The sequence below is a fragment of the Cricetulus griseus genome, chromosome 3 (genome assembly GCF_003668045.3).
Source record: "Cricetulus griseus strain 17A/GY chromosome 3, alternate assembly CriGri-PICRH-1.0, whole genome shotgun sequence".
NCBI lineage: Eukaryota > Metazoa > Chordata > Mammalia > Rodentia > Cricetidae > Cricetulus > Cricetulus griseus.
In genome coordinates this window covers 36094285-36109775 of record NC_048596.1, presented here as the reverse complement: position 1 = coordinate 36109775, position 15491 = coordinate 36094285, and the positions used below count along the sequence as shown (strand labels likewise).

The 15491-nt window shown below is 44.4% G+C and overlaps 1 protein-coding gene across 2 annotated transcripts in view; it reads left to right on the top strand.

The window, feature by feature from the left end:
* Dock8 (dedicator of cytokinesis 8) overlaps positions 1-14663 on the top strand; it is a 197814-nt gene extending 183151 nt beyond the window's left edge. For both annotated transcript variants that reach the window (XM_027406492.2, XM_027406491.2), the window contains 5 exons: positions 2242-2478; positions 6555-6698; positions 7861-7967; positions 13035-13205; positions 13689-14663. In XM_027406492.2, coding sequence (XP_027262293.1) covers positions 2242-2478; positions 6555-6698; positions 7861-7967; positions 13035-13205; positions 13689-13749 — 720 coding nt within the window. In that variant the 3' untranslated portion in view covers positions 13750-14663. The remainder of the gene's footprint in view (positions 1-2241; positions 2479-6554; positions 6699-7860; positions 7968-13034; positions 13206-13688) is intronic.
* Positions 14664-15491: the final 828 nt, after the last annotated feature.

Below are 15491 nucleotides of genomic sequence, written 5' to 3'. Positions count from 1 at the left end.
ATGTCACCTATACTTCTAGCTGGCTACAAGTTTAGGAGTTCTCATGACACCCTTGGGTTACATAATTCACCAGGATGAGCTCAAGGACTGAAAACAGTACCATAGTTCTGATTGCAGCTGTACAAAAATGGATACACAGAGTGTGAAGTCAGGAGGAAGGGCGGTTCCTATGCCCTCTCCATGAAGGTCCCTGAGTTCTGTCTTCAGGATTGCACAAAGATGATACGGATTGGGAGAGATTGGCCAAATACAAATTTTTCTACATTTGTCAGAACACTGGCTCATTTAAGAGACGTTCCCTAGCTGAGGCCTGAAAGCAATCATTATGGTAAGCATTGAAGGAATGTTTGGAGTCCTTGGAAGATAGGACTGGCTGTGTGCCCACAGTGATCTGAACACAGCCCGAGTGACCTTCCCAATGGCAGGGCCTTTCCCCTCTTTTAAAATTCCCAGGGTAGATTTTGAGCTTGGAATGAGAATCCTAACCCAGAGTCACACCCAAATTTCATTATTCTAAAGCATGATTTATTTACAGTGTGAGGTCAGTTGTCCACCTTCCTCCTCTCTGGGTGGGTGTCTCAGCCTGAATTCACTGCTCACTTCCATTCTTCTTCTTTATGTTTTTAAAGAACTCCTCTTTATGCTTTGAGAGAGAGAGAGGGGAGAGAGAGAGAGAGAGAGAGAGAGAGAGAGAGAGAGAGAGAGAGAGTTTCACTAGTGTCACTAGTGTGTTGTTTTTTTGTTTGGTTTTTTGGTTTTGGTTTTGGTTTTTCCGAGACAGGGGTTTTTCTGTGTAGCCTGGCTGTTCTGGAACTAGCTCTGTAGACTAGGGCTAGCCTTGAACTCACAGAGATCCTTGATCCACCTGCCTCTGCTTTCTTAGTGCTGGGATTAAAGGCTTGGGTCATCACTTCCTGGCTGGTGTGTGTTTTAATGCATTTTGACACACACATAACCATTACCTTGACAGTCAAGGTACAAAACCATCCTGTCACTCTGAAATGTTTCTCAAGCTCTTTTGTCACCACTCTCTATTTTTAGCCCTTAGTGGTCACCAAGCTGTATTGCTCAAATCTGTGTCGGTTTGCCTGTCTGGAGCATGGACTTGTGGGAGCGTGCATTCCTTTGAAGCTGACTTCCTTTGCTCAGCATGCCCCTCTAAGATTCACCGTGTTGAACTAGTTCATGCAGACAGTGTTTGTCGTGGTGATGTATCACACTTGCTTATTATCTCCACCAGAGGGACATTTGGGCAGTTCCTCATTGTCTATTATCAACAACGTGGCTCTAATTTGGGCTGATTATTACTTTCATTTTCTTGATGTCACATGGCATGTCTATTTCTGTTCACCTCATATAGTGAAGGCAACAAGAGATCCAAGAAAGGGGTCTGTTCAAGTCTAACTTGGTGAATCAATGCGTTTATTGGTGTCATTTAGAGGAGCGTGGGTACTCAGAGTCAGCTGTACCACCAGGAAATCCTCTATGCAGTTTATGGGCAGCTACTCCTCCAGAGAAACTCCTCTCAGCAGCTGTTTCCAGCTTCATCTATGGGGAGGAGAGTAGGAAAGGGGGGGTAGTGGATATAGGGAGGAAGGGGTGTCACTAGGCTACCATCTTCCTGCATGTGTGTGGTCACAGCTGCTCTCATTCAAGAAGGCAATGAGTGCATCCAATCCAGAAAAGCTTCACACAAACACTTGTGGACATACATGGAGTTGGGCTCTTGGGTGGGTGTCATTTAGCTGCATAAGGAGTTTTGGCTTATAGAGTAGCCATGCATTTTTGCATTCCCCGGTGATCTTTTGAACATTCCAGCTGCTCCATCCTAGAAAACACGTGGTACTCTGTGTGTGTGTGTGTGTGTGTGTGTGTGTGTGTGTGTGTGTGTGTGTGTGTGTGTGTGTGTTTTCCGTGTAAGCATCTGCACTACCTAATTAGCAGGTCCTCGTCATGGCAACTCAGTAAGGAAGATTTGCCTTCCTTTGCTGTGCTAGAGGGGGCAGCTGCTAGACCTCATTCTTCCTTGAACATGGCAGGCTCCCTTCCATAGTCTCAAGGGCCTTTCTTTGCCTGGGGTAGAGAGGAGAAAGAGCAGATTCTGAATTCTGGCCTGAGGCACTGGTGGTTTTCCAGATTGGAAAGGAGTGTTGTGCTCTGTCCCAGCATGCCCTTCCAAGGCTGCATGGATCTCCTTGGCTGAATGGCTCATCCTTCCCTTCTTCTCACCTCTTCCTCCAGGCCTACATACAGATCACTTTTGTGGAGCCCTACTTTGATGAGTATGAGATGAAAGACAGGGTGACCTACTTCGAGAAGAATTTCAACCTTCGAAGGTTCATGTACACCACCCCCTTCACCCTGGAGGGGCGGCCTCGGGGAGAGCTGCACGAACAGTATCGCAGGAACACAGTGCTCACCACCATGCATGCCTTCCCCTACATCAAGACCAGGATCCAAGTCATCCAGAAGGAGGAGGTAATGCACCCTGGGGGGAGTAGCCACCTCTGAAGGAGGAGACAGGGGCAGGTGGGTGGCTGTGAGGTCAAGGCCAGCCTTATCGACATAACAAGTTCCAAGCCTACCAGGACTGTGTAGTGAGACCCAACAAACATGTGCCAAGCCTACAAGTGCATGTTTATAATCCCAATACTACAGAGGCTGAGGCAGGAGCCACTTGAGCTAGATAGCATCCTGGATTGCAGAGCAAGTCTAAGGCAACCTAAACTGTGTAGCAAGATCTTGTCTGAATAAACCAAGGACTGGAGATATAGCTCAGTGGTAGGTAGGGCATCTATCTAACATGTGCAAAGATGCCCTTGAAAGCTTTCCTTCACTATCATGGGGCCAAGAAATCCTATTCAATTAGTTACACCTTTCAAAACAGTACTTCACCCTTGGCCAGGCGTTGGTGGCGCACACCTTTAATCCCAACACTCGGGAGACAGAGGCAGACAGATCTCTGTGAGTTCGAGGCCACCCTGGTCTCCAGAGCAAGTGCCAGGATAGGCTCCAAAGCTACACAGAGAAACCCTGTCTTGAAAAACCAAACCAAACCAAAACAAAACAGTACTTCATATTAAATATTTAACTCTTTAATATAGCATAGTTTTATATTTTGTATATACTATATGTAATACTATATATACATATAATATATACTATATATTTAAATATTTTATATTTTATATAATACATATAAAATATAATATATTTAAATATATAAAACTGACTTAAATATAATATATAGTATATAGCATATTTTTATATATTAACAAATTATATGGTATATTTATAGGATATATTATGTATGTTTTATATATTTATATATAATATAGCCATTACTCTTTCTATAGCATGGTTACATATTTAATTACGGTGTCATCTCTTTCCATTTTAATTATAAATTTATATAAGAGATCTATACATTAGCTCTTCATATTCTCAGGTTTCATATCCATGGAGTCAACCAACCATGAATTAGCATTTTGAAGGGAAAGTTTATATCTATAAAAAATTTGTATGAACTTTTATCCTTGTCAGTTTCCTCTTAAAGAATATGGTAAAGCAACTGTCTACACAGCCCTTGCAGCCCATTGGCTGTGAAGGGTTTGCTATTCCATTGTGGAGTGTTCACCACTGCTGTGACCAAATGCCTGGTGGAAACAACTTAGGGGAAATTTTGCTGTAACTCACAGTTCTCAAAGTCCCATACATCATGGTGAAGAAGGCATGGCTGAGCCGTTCAGTACACATCCTAGTGACCAGGAAGTAGACAGTGAGGCTTCAGAGAGGGACCAAGGAAAAATAACAACCCCAAAGGGATGCTCCCATGGACCTACATCACCCAGACAAGCCTATCCTCTATACTTCAGATCTTGCCCCCTGTCATCAATTCATCAAGAGATTCACTCACTGGTAATGTAGGAGGTTTCTATTGGAAACCAGACGTGATGTTTAGGGTATACTTCATGTTCAAAACCCTGAGCATTCTCAGATTTCAGTGTGGTTGGAGACAGTGGTTCCCTGAACCAACTTCCCATGGAGAGGAGAATGACTATATTTAAATTTTAAATATTTTGTGCAGTATTTTTCTCTAGTGTTAGATACTAAATTCAGGACCTCATGCTTGCTAGGTGAACACTGCATACTACACCCCAGCCTTCTGTTTGAAAAAAAAAATGTACCTAAAGGCTTGTAAGTGTTTCAGGCATTGTTGTGGTCTAAATCACTGGAAAGGGAACCACAGACAAGCAGCCCCCTGAGCTGGTGCTCTATGTGGGCAGGGCATAGATGAGGCAGGCATAGAAACCTGACTTCTGACTCCACATTCTACCTGTAGCTGTGCCCAAAGTATTTGGCTCCAACTTATTAATAAAAAAAAAAAATGTTGGCAAGAAAGACCTTATATATTTTGGAAGACCTTAAGCCATTTTAATAGAATCCATCACAGACATATCATTTTTCCTTGAAATCCCTACATCCTAATTCTCATACCACCTCCTTATAGTGGACCGTAGCCTCCTCTACTTGGTGGCTTAACTGGTAACAACAGCATTGTTTTTCTTACATAAACTATACCCAGTTTTTAGTTTGCTTTCCGTGATGCAGAATGAAGCCTTACAAACGCTTGTTAACTGATGTGTGAGAGGGTGGCTTCTGGATCTTGATGAGCCTAGCCCAAAGCCTTTTACAGTTGTCTTGTGTGTACCTAATATGACAGGAATTTTTATAGCAACTCACTTTCATGACATCTTGCCCAAGCATTCCGCTTGATCTTCATAGAAACAACCCTTCCTTTCCACACCCTTAGTCCGTCAGTTTATATGTTATTCATTAAAATAACAAGTGTAACAGGCCTAATCAAGTCAGTGAGCAAGTAGAGGACTTGCAACCATCCAGTTGTGGGGCAGGAACTGCATGGGCTGAACTGGCTGGAGCGGAGCCATCTAGACCACCATTGAGTGACTAGCTTCCTCCAGGAGGAACTTTCACAGAGGGTAGAGCCTCTGTGAAACTGTTGATAGGAGGTTTCTGAGACATCCAGTGTGGTTCTTACTGCTTTGGACTTTTGAACAGTAAGATATTCTAGGCACAATACAAAGATACATTGCAAAAGTATTCTTATAGCCATATGCAATTCCCTAGAACTACTCTGTGGTTTCTATTGCTTGGGTAACAGTGTGCCACTGACTGGATGGCTCAAACAGCAGAAATGATTGTCTCGATAGTTCTAGAGGCAGGCAAGTTCAAATTCAGGGGGTCAGCTGGTTGTTTCCTTATGAAGGCTGAGGGGGGAATCTGTCCCAGGCCTGTCCTTTAGGCTTGTCAAAGGACATCTTCCCTTAGTGTCAATTCATAGCACTAGTCTTATATACATACTGTGTCCTTTCTTCCTCACCTCTTAAAGACACCAATTATATAAATTAGGTCCACCCTAATAAAGTGACTTTAACTTTATTACCTACAAATAAGGTTACCTTCTGAGCTCCTGGAGGTTAGGACTTTAGCATGTGGATTTGGGGGAGACAGGATTTGACCCATCACATTCAGGAAGGCCCCTACTCCAAACCAGCAGAAGAACTTATCAACTAGATGGATCCTGAAGAAAATCCTTTTTGCCAGGTGTCACCACCAGGCTGAGGTGGAAAGGGCACAGATGATGCCAAAATCCTATGTGAGGATGGGAAAGAAAATCTTGGCTGCTGTGCTTTCCCCCTTGTAACTCTTTGAATAATAGAAAAAGAAACCTAACCATATAGAAAGAACATGGGCTTTGGATACAGGCATAATTGTGATCGAATTTGTACCTTAATACTTAATACATTTTGTGTTACTTACTTGATCTTATAAATTCCCCCTTTTCTATAGTGTCCTGTCCTGCAGGACATCAACCTGGGGCAAGAGAGTCAGGGATAGGGAATGGGGACAAGAGACGCAGAAAGAACAACCACAAGATGGGATTCTGATCAAGTGGCAAACTTTATTTTTTTCTCAGGCTAGCTTATATAGTCGGCAGAGCAGGATATGGGGAGGGGTTGAATGGGTTGTTTGTGAGCCAGGTGTTAGTGTAGGCAGGATATTAGGAAGCCACAAAGAGGATGTTTGACAGGGTAAAGAGTTTATGAGTAAGACGTCCAGGAAGGGTTGCCTAGGTGACTGAGCCTGTGAGTGGAGGACTGGGTCTTTTTCTTGAGCTGAGGTTCTAAGGAGCTCCTATGTAAAGGTTAATATACAACTATGTGTATACAACTAGGCCAAGAATGGCCTAGGATCTCATGCCCAGCCCTGAGATCTGGCTCCCAACACTATAGAGTGTGAAGGACAGGATGTTGTTTAAAGCAGAAACACATGTATGATACTGAACATGTAGGTGCTCAAGAAATGTCAAGCTCATCTCTCTGCGTCACCTGTTCAGATTATTCCAAGTACCCCAGAAGTCTTTCCTTAGCTGCTTCTTCAAATCCAGGCAGCCCACCTGTCAGCATTCCAGGTTTGCCAGGGACTGTGAGGGAGACACACATGACCTCACTATACTATCGTCTTCTGTTCAGTTCGTTTTGACTCCGATTGAAGTTGCCATTGAAGATATGAAGAAGAAGACCCTGCAGTTAGCGGTGGCCACTCACCAGGAGCCCCCTGATGCCAAGATGCTGCAGATGGTACTGCAAGGCTCTGTAGGAGCCACTGTAAACCAGGTGAGTGGAGTTCACTAATGCAGCTCGGCCGGTGCTTATTCTTCTGTTCGTGAGGTCTACACCATCCTTAGGACTTCATGAGTCAGTCACATTCAGTCTTCCCAAAGAAATCCTCAAAAGGATTGGACTGTGTTTAAGGAATGCCATTCATTTTCTCAGAGTCTCCAATTTGGGACCAGATCTGGCGGTGTGACCCAGAGCTGGAGTCCTGCTGAAGAGAGCTGACTCGTGTCCAGCATAGGTAGTGCTATATGCAGGGCTTGGGACTCATCTAAGAATGTGTATATGAAGAAGAAAAGACTCAAACCATCTCTTTCCTTGGTTAGCTACCAGGTATACCCAACATAGCGAGGACCTTGCCAACCAGGATTGACCTGGGACTGGGTTCTCGGGCCAACTAAAAGGGTTGGTGTTTCTTATTCCTATGAGAACCATTACACATGAGTTAAGCATGGCACCAAGCCTGTCTCTGATGGGCTAGGTACTAACAGCCTAGTTACTACCTTTTGTCTAGTGGGCTCCTTGATGTTGGTTCCTCACACTGGCACACTCAAATCTCACCAACCATTGTTCTATCCAGCCAGCACCTTCTCCATCTGAAGATCCCCTGCAGAAGTTCTAAGTCCCCTCAACACCAAGGGATCAGAGGCATCAGACAGGAGAAAGACTAGTGTAATCCAAGATTAGAAAAATGTTAGGAAACCTTTGCTTTTGTGAGTCCCAATCCTATGAAGAAAACAGAAGACTTTTATTCTCACAACCATAGGCCACAGAGGGCCTGTGCATTATTCCGGCTCAAGCCAGGGTTTACACAAAATGGTTTCTTCCACCAGATATACCAGATAAACAAATGTGATTGAACAGATAGAGGTAGTTCTTGCGTTAGAGGAGCCCCTCACAGTACTTCAGCAAGGGAAAGCTGTAGGGTTAGTATTTGATTGTGAAGAAGTGCTTTGACTGACTATTCGGTATCCTCTTAAAACTGAGTCCTGCTCAGGAATCAATTTCCTGAGAAATTCAAGACCTCCCTGGGCTTTTTGTTTTCATGAAACAAGCTACAAAATTAAGTGTTCAAACTAAGGAGCCCTCCCAACATTCTCTGTCTCCCAAATAATTTAATTTTCATTCCAGTATCTATATCATGTTTCACTTTCTCCGTCAGGGACCGCTGGAGGTAGCCCAAGTGTTCTTGGCTGAGATTCCAGCTGACCCAAAGCTCTATCGACATCACAACAAGCTGAGGTTATGCTTCAAGGAGTTCATAATGCGGTAAGAAGAGGGTGGTGAACACTAGGGCAAGACAGCGTGGGGGCCCTACTCAGCAACGGAGTGTTTGCCCAGTGTGCATGAGGCGGCGGATGCCATTCCCACCACTGCAAAAACAAATTAAAAAGTATCCCAGGTACCACTCAGAACTACTGGATCACAGACTCTGGTTAAGAACCCTGCCAAATGTTTCACACGCACACACACACTCACACACACACACACACACACACACACACACACACTCACACACACGCTTGAGACCAGGGCAGTAGAGCAACAGTGCTTGCACTGCCACTAAGGAACTAACACTTCATGTGCCGGGTGCTTCATGGTTGCTGTTGCCCTGTCCCCTAAGACAGGTAAGACAGGTATCATCTTCTTCACTTTACACATGAGGCTTGGGAGGTTAGCAGATGGGAGACAAAATGCCACACACACAGCCAGTTGGCAGCAGAGATGAGTGGCAGAAGGTCTTCTGGATGTCAGCCATTCCTATTCTGTCTGTGCTGGTAGTGACTGCTGAGATTACATCAAAGCTGTTTGCATTAACAGTATTATTATTTGCATATAATAGTATTATTAACCACATTAATAATGTGGTTCTGCAAATTGTACAGTGACTTACTTTAGAAACCTAAAACTAAGCCGGGTGTTGGTGGCGCACACCTTTAATCCCATCACTCCGGAGGTGGAGGCAGGCAGATCTCTGTGAGTTCAAAGCCAGCCTAGTCTACAAAGTGAGTTCCAGGACAGGCTCCAAAGCCACACAGAGAAACCTGTCTCAAAAAACCAAAAAAAAAAAAGAAAAGAAAAGAAAAGAAAAGAAAAGAAAAGAAACCTAAATGCGAGGCCAGCCTCATGTGAGCTACTGATTTCTGTGCAGCTGGTTTCAAGAGCAGCTGGTTCACCCTAGACAGAAAATGGCTCTTTGGGCAGAGCCAAGTGATCCCTGCAATACAGACCGGTACCTAGGACTCCAGTGGCCCTAAAAGAATGCTGAGTACGATGCCACTTCACTTACAAGAGAGAAGTGTATGTATCAGTCGCCTTTACATCCAGACCCTCGGTGCAGTGTCTGAGTGCAGGAATCGTCTTGCAAGGCAGGTGGGGAGAAAGGAAGCTAAGGGTTAGTCTGCCAAACTTAGTGAAAACCCACTGGAATGCTGCTGTTGGGTGAAATTAGAGATACTGCCTTTATCATAAGCCTTCTGGAGAAATGCCCAACTTTGCTGTATCTAGAGACACTTCTTCCTGCAATGAAGCTCAGATGTTTGGAAATAGCCGTATATGATATACATATACGTATATGATACACGATGTGTATATGACAGATCACATCTATTAATGTTGGGTTTCCTTTTTGAAAACAGTTCTATCATTATATACAAGGTACATTTTCTTTACTGCATAATAGTTTGTTTATTTGCTTTTGTTTTGCCCTCCCTCCCTCCCTCCTTTCCTCTCTCCCCCTCTCTCTGCTTTTTCCCTCCCTCTCTCTCTCCCTTCCTTCCAACACTGTCTTACTATATACTCTTGACTGGCCTGGAACTCCCTTTGTTGAGCAGCTATCCTCAAAATTAGAGAGATCATCCTGCCTCTGGCTCTGGAGTGCTGGGGTTAAAGATGTGTGCCATCATGCCCTGCTAAATACTAGATATTTTTGTAGCAAAAGGCTAGAAAAATATTTGGATAATTATTTAGAAGGACTTTTTCACTGTATCTTTTCATTTAAAATTCATTACAGTTGAAGGCCTCCAAAGTTGGCAGTGGGCAGATGTGACTCCACAGGAAGTCAGGTGTGGCCCCCTCTTGGGCCTGTGTTTCAGTGAGCTCTATCTCCTCAGCTTCTCAGGAGGCTGGTGGATAACCCAGAGCTCCAAGGTGACCCCAAGCCACCCTTCCTGTGAAGACAGTTCTGTAGACATGGCCCTGCCTGAGTCTGTAGTTGCTTCTCCTGCCCCAGGGCAGTGGCTTCTGACTCAGCTGTAGCTGATCAGACCCAGCCAGAAAGCCTGGCAGCCTGGCATGCAGCAGTCAGCACTCCCGGCCTCCAGGCACTCTGCAGATGGCTGCCAAGTGAGAACAAAGTCTTCTCTCTGTTTTTTCCTAAGAGGTCAAATGCCACACTTGTCTCCTCTTCTCCCCAACTCACTAGAACATCATGATCACAGGAGTATTTTCCATATTTTCTCTCACTTATCTGACTGTTCTCCTTCCTGCTAAGACTTGGGGCCAGGGAGATAGCTCAGTGGGTAAGAGTGAGTGTTGTGCAAGCTTCAGGACTTAAGTTCAAATCCCTGGTACCCATAAAAAGCCAGACGTTGCTGTGCATGCACCTGTGACTCCAACATAGGTGTGGAACAGAGACAGGAGGATGGCTGTGGTTTGCTAGCCACCAGCCTAGTTCCAGGTTCAGTAAGAGACCCTGTCTCAGAAAATTCCTGATGTCTTCCTCTGGCATGCACCTGCATATATATGTTCACATATATCACACATACAAACACAAATTAAAGATTATAAATATTGGGGGTGGAGATATAGCTTAAAAGAACTTGTTGCTTTTGTAGAGTTCTTATGTTCAGTTCCCAGCACCCATGTGTGGCTTACCACCATCCTTAAATACAGTCCCAGGAGCTCTGATAACTTCTTCTGATCTGCATGGACCCATGAAGGCAAAACATTCACACACATAAAATAAAAATAAAATTTAAAAAAGTATAAATACTAAGTGATTGGGGGGTGGGGCTAGAAAGCTGGTTCAGTAGTTAAATGTGTGTACTGTTCTTTTTCCAAGAAACCTGAATTTGGATCCCAGCACCCACATTAAGTGGCTCACAACTGCCTGCAACTCCAGCTCCAGGGATAGCCAACATCTCTGGCCTCTTTGGGCCTTTGCACTCACGTGCACACACACTCATACACACTCATACACACACACACACACACACACACACACACACACACACACACACACACACACACACACAGCTCTTTGCCCTTCCTCATCTCACCTGTAATAACTAACAAGAGAACTAAATTTTGGTGCAGTGAGATTCTCTGCTCTTTTAGTTCACCCTGTCCCAACCCCTGGACATGCTCTCTGTCCGTACTCTCTGTCTAGAGGACTAGACTCTTCGAGGGAAGATTGCTGGGGCTGAAACGAATTAGAACAGTTATTCTGTATTCATCTGGTCCCAAAAGTCTTAACAACAGGTTGAGGATTTTTCTTTGTGTAAATGTTCTGCAGTTCTGCCACAGTGGAGGACGCTAAATCTGTTCAGTAGGGGAATCATCCCAGTTTTCCGCTCTGGGCAATGATCAGCCATTGTCATTAGTTATCTAGTCTAGCTTAACCTGTCAACTGAGGGTTTTTTTGTTTTGTTTTGTTTTGTTTTGTTTTTAAATCCCTGTGACTTCATTTCTTGAAGTTCTATTTAATTCTTTTCTAAGACTTTTCATTTTCCTACTCTTTGTTGCTATTTGATAAGTTGTTTTGATACTGGGGTTTTTTGTTATTCTTACTCTTTGTTATTTTGTTTTATCTTACTTTGCTCTGTTATCTCTAATTCCTTTTACTTTTTTTATTGAGGCAGGTTTTTTTATTTCTATATAACTCTCAAGGGGAATTTTATTTGCACATACAATTATTAGCACATGTAATTATTAACATATAATCTCCTAACTGCTGAACCATCTCTCTGGCTAGAGTATATAACCTTTTTTTTAATTTTACAAAATTATAATTTCACATGTCAATCCCTTCTCCCTCTCCCCCTCACCCCCCTCCTTTTCTTTTTTTAGACAGCATCTCACTGTGTAGAGCTGGCTGCCCTCTAGCTCATGGAGATCCACCTGCCTCTGCCTCCCACACCCAGCTACAGTTTGCTTTTTGAACGTTTCTGTGACAGTGGTGGCGCACGCCTTTAATCCCAGCACTCAGGAGGCAGAGGCAGGTGAATCTCTGTGAGTTTGAGACTAGCCTGGTCAGCAAGAGCTAGTTCCAGGACAGCCTCCAAAGCCACAGAGAAACCCTGTCTTGAAAAAAAAATAATAAAGGAAGGAAGGAAGGAAGGAAGGAAGGAAGGAAGGAAGGAAGGAAGGAAGGAAGCTTGCTCTGTGGGGAACTGGTAAGCTGACCACAAGGTCTGAAAACACTTACTGGGGCTACCATGATGGCTCAGTGGGTAAGGGCACCTGCTGCATAAACACAAGGACCTGAGTTCAGATCCCAGCACCCATGTAACAAGCAGGGCATGGTCCCACACCTTCCTGTAACCGCAGCAATGAAAGGATAAGGGGAGACTTGAGGATTGATATCTCTACAGTTTACTGTGCTGCCAAGGTAAAAATCATAAGTACCAAGTTCAGGAATAGAACTTGCCTCAAAGGGATAAGGAAGATAGTGATGGAGGAGGCTACCCAATGTCCTCCTTTGACTCTGAGTGCTAACATAGGCATGTGCACATCACACACGTTTACATACACCATACCAAACATCATAATCACACACACAAACATACTAGAGGTTGTGCTTGTAAACTTTACATCATGGTGACAAAAAATACTTGCCAAAAATAAAGATTTATGTAGCTCATAGTTTCTGGGGTTTCAGTCTGTGATCAACTGGGTCTATTACTTTGACCTACACAAAGGCAGAACTTCTTGGGGGTGGGGCGTGCTTTGGAGGAGGCCGTTCATCTCACAGTAGCCAGGAACAAAGAAAAGGGGATGATGAGGCTGGCTATAGACAAGACGTCCTCCCAAGGTCATTCCTTCAAGGACCTACCCACTCCCTTCATTGAGATGCTACCTCCTATTTCTCCCAATTGCCCATCAGAGCACGACCCTGTAGATGGACTAGTCCACGAATAAGCTCCAACACCCCATAATCCAATCACATCTGCAGAGCCTGTCAGCTGACAACCAGTGTTTGAGCAGCAGGCCTTAAGGAAACATTTTAGATGCAGACAATAGCAGAGGCACTCAAGAAGCTGGCATGCTGCTGTTGCCCTCCAAGTCACTAAAATACAAACACTGAGGACCCACAACCTCCTTTCTCCACCCCAGATGTGGCGAGGCCGTGGAGAAGAACAGGAGGCTCATCACAGCAGAGCAGCGGGAGTATCAGCAGGAACTCAGGAAGAACTACAACAAGCTGAAGGACAGTCTCAGGCCCATGATTGAGCGGAAAATCCCAGAGCTCTACAAACCCATATTCAGAATTGACAGTCAAAAGAGGTAAGAAGGGGCCAGAGTGGCCTCTTCCTGGGCATTAGAGTCACTGGAGTGCCACAAATCCAGTTTGTTCACCTGCTCCTGGCAGGAAGCAGAGACCCCACAGTTGATTAGGGGCCTGGAGTCAGGCCTCCAGCCAGCCAACCTAACCCTGACCTCTCCCAGCACCTTGTTATTGGCCTAGTGTATTTCCAAGGCTACACAGTGTAGCTGTTATGTGTGTGTGTGCGTGCATGCATTCATGCGTGTGTGTGTGTGTGTGTGTGTGTGTGTCTGTGTGTGTGTGTGTGTGTGTGTGTGTCTGTGTGTGTGTGTCTGTGTGTGTGTGTCTGTGTGTCTGTGTGTCTGTGTGTGTACATTGTGAATGGATCCCTCTTTTTATTTACTAAATTCCCCAGGACCAACATCTTTCTGGTTCATAACACTCCCCCCCATTTTTAAAGGCTAATTAATCCTTCTGTGATCTCTCTCTCTCCTTAATTTCAGGGACTCCTTCCACAGATCCAGTTTCAGGAAATGTGAAACCCAGTTGTCACAAGGCAGCTGAAAAAAGCCACCTTTGCCCAGAGTGACTGAGGCCCTACTACCCGGAAGGACTCGCTGGTCCATGACAGCAGCCACCAAAGACTGACTACACAGTCCCTGCTCAGCCAGTGCTCTGGAACCTTCAGAGTCCATGACCATGGAATGATACCCAAGTGTATTCTGGAATATCTTGGCCATGCCAGGGATTGGGGTGGGGTAGGTAAATGAGGCATAACTGTATTTATTAAAGTATGTTTCACAATGCTATACAAGCAAAACCTAAGATGTTTCTGCTGAGTGGCTGGTCACTGTCCACCTATGAAGTGACTTCTTCTGACCTGCATTTGAATTTCTAAGGTAAACTCAAATTGTGGACAGAAGAGTGGAAAACTGTCCTGTGGCCTATTCCAAGTGAATTTCACTGGTCCCTTGGTGGGGAGGAAAGATAAACTCCAGAAAAGTGAAACATTTTCCAGTATGTCTGTGAGAGGACGCCTTGGAAGCCTCTCCCTCATGATGGCTGGGAATCTGGAATACGTCGGCCTACAACTTGTCGTTTGCCCCTCCTTCGTTGCTGGACTGAGGGTCACTTCTGTTAAGCTGAGTGAGCCCACCTTTACCCAGGGGACAATTGTGGGAGACAGACAGTATAGGTTGCCTAGCCACATATCACTGATGTCGTCAAATTCTCCAAAGTGGGATCGATTCTCCTGTAACATTTTGCTGATTTCGTGTATGCTTGCTCTCACTTTCTCCTTCTTCTCTACTCTGGGACAATGTGGACTTTTATACAAGGGTAACAACTCTGCCTTCATAGCAGAACCTTGTGTTCTCTGTCTGCTACAAAATATATTAGCTTCAGATTCTTTTGATGATGTATTTTAGGAACAAGAGAAAGTTATTATTTGAAAATTAAATTATATATTTTTCATACAACTCGTGACCTTGACTGATACTAAAGATGGAATAAGAATGACAAGCAAAATGCTTCCCTGCGCAGCTTCTGTTTGTTGCTTTGACAACTCAATGCTGTAAGGCTTCAGAGACCATGGTTAGTGTGGCTTCTGTAATGCAACATCTCATTTGTCTCATCAGGATAGAGTTCTCAGTTCTCAGCCTCAAAATGTTTGCACATATGGGAAGCAATTAACTCATATTCTGAAGGAAGACATTAAAAACTAGCTAAAGCTTGCTGCTCCTGTTTAAACAGTAGCATCACATACCTTGCTTGGCCCTTGATCTGAATATGTGTCTAAACAGATGTTTAAGAGGGAGGCATTTGAACATTCCCAGGCACAGCACAGATAAGCTGCTTTCTGAAAATGAGAATCCCAACATGCCACGAAAGCACTTGTGTTTCAAGCAAGTCCTGGAGGAAAATGGACAGGGATGGCTCAGATTTGCTCCATTCTCTCCTTCAGGGGCAGCTGTCACTGTACCTAAGGCTGTCACTGGATACTTGTATATACCTGACTGGGACTAATAACTAGCCACCACGTGGGTACTGGGAACTGAACTCTGGTCCTGTGCAAGAACAAAAAGTGCTCCTAACTACAGAGCAATCTCTCCAGCCCTGGAGGAGAATGTTTGTGGCACTAACCTAACAGCTGAATGTTTGTCACCTCTACTATATTCCGCTTGGGAACACTGGCAGCAGAGGTGGAAGGCGGTGACTTTCAAATGTTACAACCTTGGAAGACACAGAGGAAAACCTAGCTACCTCACCCCTGCCCCTCATTCACTGGCTTTTTTCTACAAAGAGAT